This window comes from Phaseolus vulgaris, chromosome 7, assembly GCF_051622355.1.
Source record: "Phaseolus vulgaris cultivar YP4 chromosome 7, ASM5162235v1, whole genome shotgun sequence".
In the NCBI taxonomy this organism is placed as follows: Eukaryota; Viridiplantae; Streptophyta; class Magnoliopsida; order Fabales; family Fabaceae; genus Phaseolus; species Phaseolus vulgaris.
The window spans coordinates 49,896,596-49,902,919 of NC_143504.1; the positions used below are offsets into that span (position 1 = coordinate 49,896,596).

At 30.6% G+C, this 6,324-nt stretch overlaps 1 protein-coding gene across 1 annotated transcript; it reads left to right on the plus strand.

Annotated features, from left to right (window-relative positions):
• The first annotated feature begins 652 nt into the window (after window positions 1-652).
• Window positions 653-3,059, plus strand: LOC137829865 (Prefoldin chaperone subunit family protein). Its single transcript, XM_068636832.2, has one exon. It carries the CDS (start codon window positions 835-837, stop codon window positions 2,932-2,934), a length of 2,100 nt encoding a protein of 699 aa, XP_068492933.2. The 5' UTR covers window positions 653-834; the 3' UTR covers window positions 2,935-3,059.
• Window positions 3,060-6,324: the final 3,265 nt, after the last annotated feature.

The following is a 6,324-nucleotide window of genomic DNA, read 5'->3' on the forward strand; positions in this document are numbered from 1 at the left end:
ATTAAAGAATTGTTTTTAATTCTCTATTCAACAACATTTAATAGAATAAGTGAGATTTTAAATCAATTTTAAAAGCTTTAAGACTACTCTTTCTAACGGTTGGACTTTTATGATAATATTAATTACTCTTTTATTATTTATATACCTACTATTCACTTAATTTTGATAAGTTTACATATATTGTAATATAAAAATATAAATATTTTACCAAAGCACGGAAAGATTAATAATTATTTCTAAAAAAATAGCATGAGCCAAGACCTTTCCATATGATAATTAAGGATCTTTTATATAAATTAATAAATACAATAAATTTTTTATTTATCTTTTTCCATTTTCACATCAAAATCATAATAAAGTTGATGGTTAAAAGGAACAGTGGAAGGGTGTTGGGATTGAATGATTAATAAAAATAAATCCATCACGTTTACCATCTCTAACTTCTCACATTAAATATATTTTATATTTTGAAATAATAAATATTTTTAATATTGTAGGATGACTAATAAAAATTATAATAAAAGTAAAAAAAAAGTTTTAATTTTAATTTTTTGTATATAGATTTTTTGAAAGAAAAAAAAAAGTGTGGGGAAGCGAATGGTTAGAAGCGTTGGGAGTTTGAAAAAATAGAGAGAAGGGTTGGGCCCAAAATTTGAATTCGGAAAGGCAACAGACATAATCTATCTATCCTTCAACCTCAGTTCTGTGGTATTGTTTGAAACCACACTATATATATATATATATCCTTCTAGCACCACACCTTCCCTTCCACATACTCTGCCGTAACAAGATAACAAAACAAAACCCTAGATAACCCCTTTTCTTCATTTCAATATGGCCAAAAAGAAAATGTCTTCATCTCATTCTCAAGAAGCCAAACAATCCCAAATCGAAACACAAACCATGCCAATGGCTACCGTAACTGATGATTCCTCTCTGCAGAAGATTCAGAACCTCAAAAACCTCAATGGCGTCCTTCTCAAGGAGACCGCTCAGTGCCGTCACCAGATTGACTCTCTCCAGTCCGAGCTCCACCGCTCCGCCGTTACCTATCACGACAACCTCGCTGCCTTCCACATTGAAAACGCTGTCACTTCGGCTTTCGTCGACAGCCAGGTCAAGGAGATGAACATCTGCTTCGACACACTCCTTGGAGAGAAGGAAGGCGAGGTTGAAGGTCTCAATCGTGAACTCAAAGGCCTCGCTGCGCGTCTCCGGAACGAGACCGGTGCTCTCGCGAAAGAGAGAGACGGACTCGTTTACGAGACGAAACGGTTGAAGGAGAGTGTAGACAGAGAGGGGAAGCTTCGAGGAGAAGCGGAGAAGATTAGGTTGGATGGTGAAAGGCTGTTGTTGCAGAAAGAGAGAGACATTGCGGATTTGAAAACGGCGCGAGATACAGCGCTGAAGAGTTCTGCGGAATTGAAAACAGAGCGAGATTCGGCACTGAAGAGTTCTGCGCAGTTGAAAACGGAGCGAGATACAGCGCTGAAGAGTTCTGCGGAATTGAAAACAGAGCGAGATTCAGCACTGAAGAGTTCTGCGCAGTTGAAAACGGAGCGAGATACAGCGCTGAAGAATTCTGCGGAATTGAAAACAGAGCGAGATTCAGCACTGAAGAGTTCTGCGCAGTTGAAAACGGAACGAGATACAGCGCTGAAGAGTTCTGCGGAATTGAAAACAGAGCGAGATTCAGCACTGAAGAGTTCTGCGCAGTTGAAAACGGAGCGAGATTCAGCGCTGAGGAGTTCTGCGGAGTTGAAAGCGGAGCTAGATTCAGCGCTGAAGAGTTCTCGATTATCACTTGCGTCCATTGAATCGTTGAAGAAGGATATTGAAGCGGTGACAAGGGAGAAGGATGAGTTTGCAAAGCTATGCAAAAATCATGAGCAGAAAATTGGTGCTCTTGAACAGGAGCTGACACGAGTCAACGAGTCTTGGACGATTCAAGAGGAGTGCATGCGTGTCGAGTTTGTCAATGTGGACGCTAAACTTGGTCTTGCGACGCAGAGGGTGGAGGAGATGGCGAGGGAGATCAGTTCCTTGCTCGAGCAGAAGAAGGACACTGAAAAGATTGTTGAGAGATTAACTGAGGATAATGACGGTGTTCGTAAGAGTTTGAATGTGGCTTTGAAGGAGTTGGAGGATAAGCAGCACGAGATTGATGAAGCTGTTAGAGTTAAAGGTGAAATAGAGAAGGTGAAGGCTGATCTTGAAAGTGAAATTGTGGACTTGAGAGGAAAAATCAATGAATTGAAAAAGTCTTGCATGGAGTTTGAAGAGGAAAATAAGCAGTTGCTTTCTCAAGTTAAGAGTTATAAGAGTGCTGTGGAAGAAGGGAGGGTCGAGAAGGAAAACATGAAGAAAGTGTTTGATGAGGAGAAGAATAAAGTGGAGAAGTTAGAGTTGCTTATTGCAGAATTGAAGGAAATGGGTAAGAAAAGAGATGCTGATTTGGGACAAGTGAGAAGTGATAGAGATAAGATGGTTGAGAATGAAAAGAAGCTGGAGGGCAATGTGAGTGATTTGAGAAAGGAAAATGATGAATTGCAGAGTAAGCTTGTGGAGGCAAGAAAGGAGGTTGAGGATTTGAGTGCTAAGATTGAAGTTTGGTGCAATAATTGGAACAAGGCCCTGACACTGTTGAAGAATACTGCTACACTGGTGTCTCAACAGAAGGTTAGAGAAGAGGAAGTGGTGTGGTGTGAGAATAATGTTGAAGAAATGGAAGAAATAGCTGTTGGAGAAGTGGAAAGAATAAAGAAGGCATTTGAAAGCAAAGAGGAGATGTTGGATGAAATGAAGCAGAAAGTGGTTTCATTGAACAAGTCTGTGGCGGGAGCACACAAAAGTAAGAACATGTGGACTGTGATATCCTCTGCAACTACAATTTTTGCTGCTGCCTTAGCTGCTTATGTTGCTAGAGGACGCTGAATCTTGATCCTTTTTTCTTAGATGAATAACTAGTTTTCAATATCTTACTTTTGTAACGTGATCAAGATGTACGTTTTTATAATATGAAATGCTTTAGCAGAATTTTTATTTGTGGACTTGTTAAATCATTTCCTTTGGTACTCAATTCTCTCTAACTTATACCATAGTGTTTCTGTTTTGCGAAAATAACAATTAAAAACAAAAAAAAAGTAAAGTTTAAAATGAAGGATTAAATCTAAAACTAATAAAAAGGTTTTAAAATCTTTAAAATTAAAATAACTTGTATTAGGAATAAATGGATATTCAGTTGGATAATGTGGAAATATTGTGTACTTACTTCATTTGTATCAAAACAATTATCATTCAAAATTTGTTTACAAAAATATAAATTTGATTATCATGATCTTAAAATAGAGCGGGTGCGCAAGATCATTAGAACGGGTTCTTATTCTCACTTTTCAAAAAATGTGTGTTCATAAACTCAAACTAACACAAGGTCCAATTTTAATATCTTTCTTTTTATACTTTATAGATATTCCAAAAAAATAACGATTTAATTACTTGTTTTATCTGCCATTTACATAATTTTATTTCTTCAAGTTTTTATATTTTTAAATTTTCGCAATAGTTTGGTTACTTTATGGACAATTTTTTATGCATATAATTTTTGTTCTCTTCTTTTAATTCTAGGCATAATATCTTTGCGTTAAATTCACGTATAAAGAACAAGATTGATTGTACAAATAGTAACCATTGTTATTTTTTAAAAGTTATTCATGGTTTAAATTTTAACACGATAATTGGTACCAATATTATAATTTAAAAGAAAATTGATATAGAATGACGAAAGGAAAATAATTATAATTATAAAATTTAAACGAGTAATTATTAATTAAGTGTATTAAAAATTATGATTTTTGCTTATTTTCATTTTTTAATAATAAACTTTTAGAGGATAATTTTTTTTTAAAATTTAAAATACTTCATAATGAAATGTTTTGTTTAAATTTAGAATACTTCATAATGAAATTAAAATTGAAAAAATTTACAAAAATACAATTGCTTAAAATTTTCATGTTATCTTTTTTTTTTCTCACCTTTCTATCTTTCTGTTTTTTTTATCTTTATTCTCTATCTACTTGGCAATGTCCATTTCTATTTCTATTTTTCATCTTTTTTTCTTTTTTTCTTTCTTTCTTCATTTCTTTATTTTCTTTTTATCATTGTTAAAGATCTAATATTGATTAGAGATAAAATATTATTTTATAATATTTAAGTAGATGTAAATTTAATTTTACAATACCATTTTCTAAAATTGGATTACACTTTAAAGTCTACATATTAATGTATTAATATTTATATTTTAAATTATTAAATATATTATAATAATAATTAAATATTTTATTTCATAAATTTTTCATTAAAATTTTAATTTTAAAAAAATATTTTTGCATATAAAAAAATTAGTTACTCTATTTGAACTAAGAATTTGAAATTTAAAATAATTTTTAATTTAATCTATATTAAGCTGTGCTTTTAAAAACGGTATCTTATACTTGGTACATATAACAAATACCAAAATTTAATTCAATTAAAATCAAACATAAAAAAAATTATCAGATAACTATTTCTATAAACTTGCTAATATAGTACATAGACTTGAAATATTAATAAAATACTACTTAGTTGAATTTAAATTTGTAAACAAATTATTTTTTATTATCATAAACACATGCTGACATGTGTACATATTCCTATTACGTTAAATTTGATATATTATAATATATTAATTCTATTTATTTCTTTATTTTAGATTGAGGTGGAAAAGTTATGAATTTTCATTTAAAAGTTTTAATAAATAAAATAATTTAAAACAATATTTTCGAAAACAAAATTAAAAAGTAAATTAACAGAGCAAATAATATTGATAATTATTAATTTTATATATTAGTTTGTCGTGTTCTAAAATCACTCGTCAATCATCTACCAATAATTTCTAAATAGAAGTATGCAAATTACAAATGTAATTTACAGAAGCTGGTGTGGAAAACAAAAACTCAATTGTGTCTTTTTGAATATACTTTCAAGTAAAAGATATGAAGTGTACACGTCAAAATTCCCGTAAGTCTTTAAACTTTGTTGAGTTAAAATAGGAGAAAAACGACTCAATTATATAATACTATTTACACTTTTATTTTCTTAAAAGTGTAAATAATGTTATATTGAGTCGGTGAAAAACACCATGAAAAGAGAAAAAAAAGACAAGATGGAGAAATATAAGAGAAATATAAAATAGACAAAGTAACGCTTGTTACTTTGTATTTTCTCTTAAACATAAAAAAACTACTATTAAAAATCTAATTATTAAATTTTAAATTAAAGAGACTACAATTATTTATTTTACTACTAGACTTCTACAGTCATAAAATAATTAAGGATAAAAATATATCTTTAACAAAATTACCCAAAAAAAAAACGGTATCTCCTTATACATCGTTATATGTTATACAGTGTTATTTGAATAATATATATTATAATACTATATACTGATTTTAAATTATTCAAAATAATCAAATTATTTATATGCGATGACTTATATAATACTAAATTTAATATATCAAATAGCATTAATGTATAAAATAGAATATCTGTATCCAAATTTTATCTTATATGTATACAAATTCTCCTCCTTTATAAAAAAATTTCCCACTTAGATTTATTGTTTGGATTCAAGATTTTGTTACAGATCCTGTTCATGCAATAACAAAAATTCGCACTCAGTCACTTTAGAAAACATGATCTTATTATTCAGTCACTTTAGAAAACATTATCTTATTATTTACTTCAGTTAGTCTATATTTTAATTTTTTTGTCTCTATATAGATATTAAAAGAAGATATTTTGAAAGACGAAAGAAATAGAAAATTAGAATTATTGGGACTTTGAATCCCTGCCTGCACGAGTGCCTCTTGGGCGATATTCTAACGCTGCCTGCTCTGTACATAATAAAGCCACGAAAGGAAAACCTGGGCCTGTGGGGTACTCTAAAATAAAAGAGAACCTAAGCTTGAGTGGTAACACGTTTTTGTGGGCCTTTAACTTTCCAAAAGAGACAATTATAATATCTTCTGTCTTCAATGCTTCAAAATTACTCCTCATGGAAATTCAGTTTATTTTAAAAAATAATTCTTTAATTTCATTATTTCCTTCAGAAGATAATTATTTTCAACATTAATCTGGGCCTAACATGCCACGACACCATTTATTCTGCCTGGTCAAAGGAAAATTAGTTGCAGAAACCATATGAAACGGACATTAGTCTATGATGGTTAATAAAGGAAAATTCAGAGACAAAAGCACATGGAAGCAGAATTTTTGACTCATAATGCA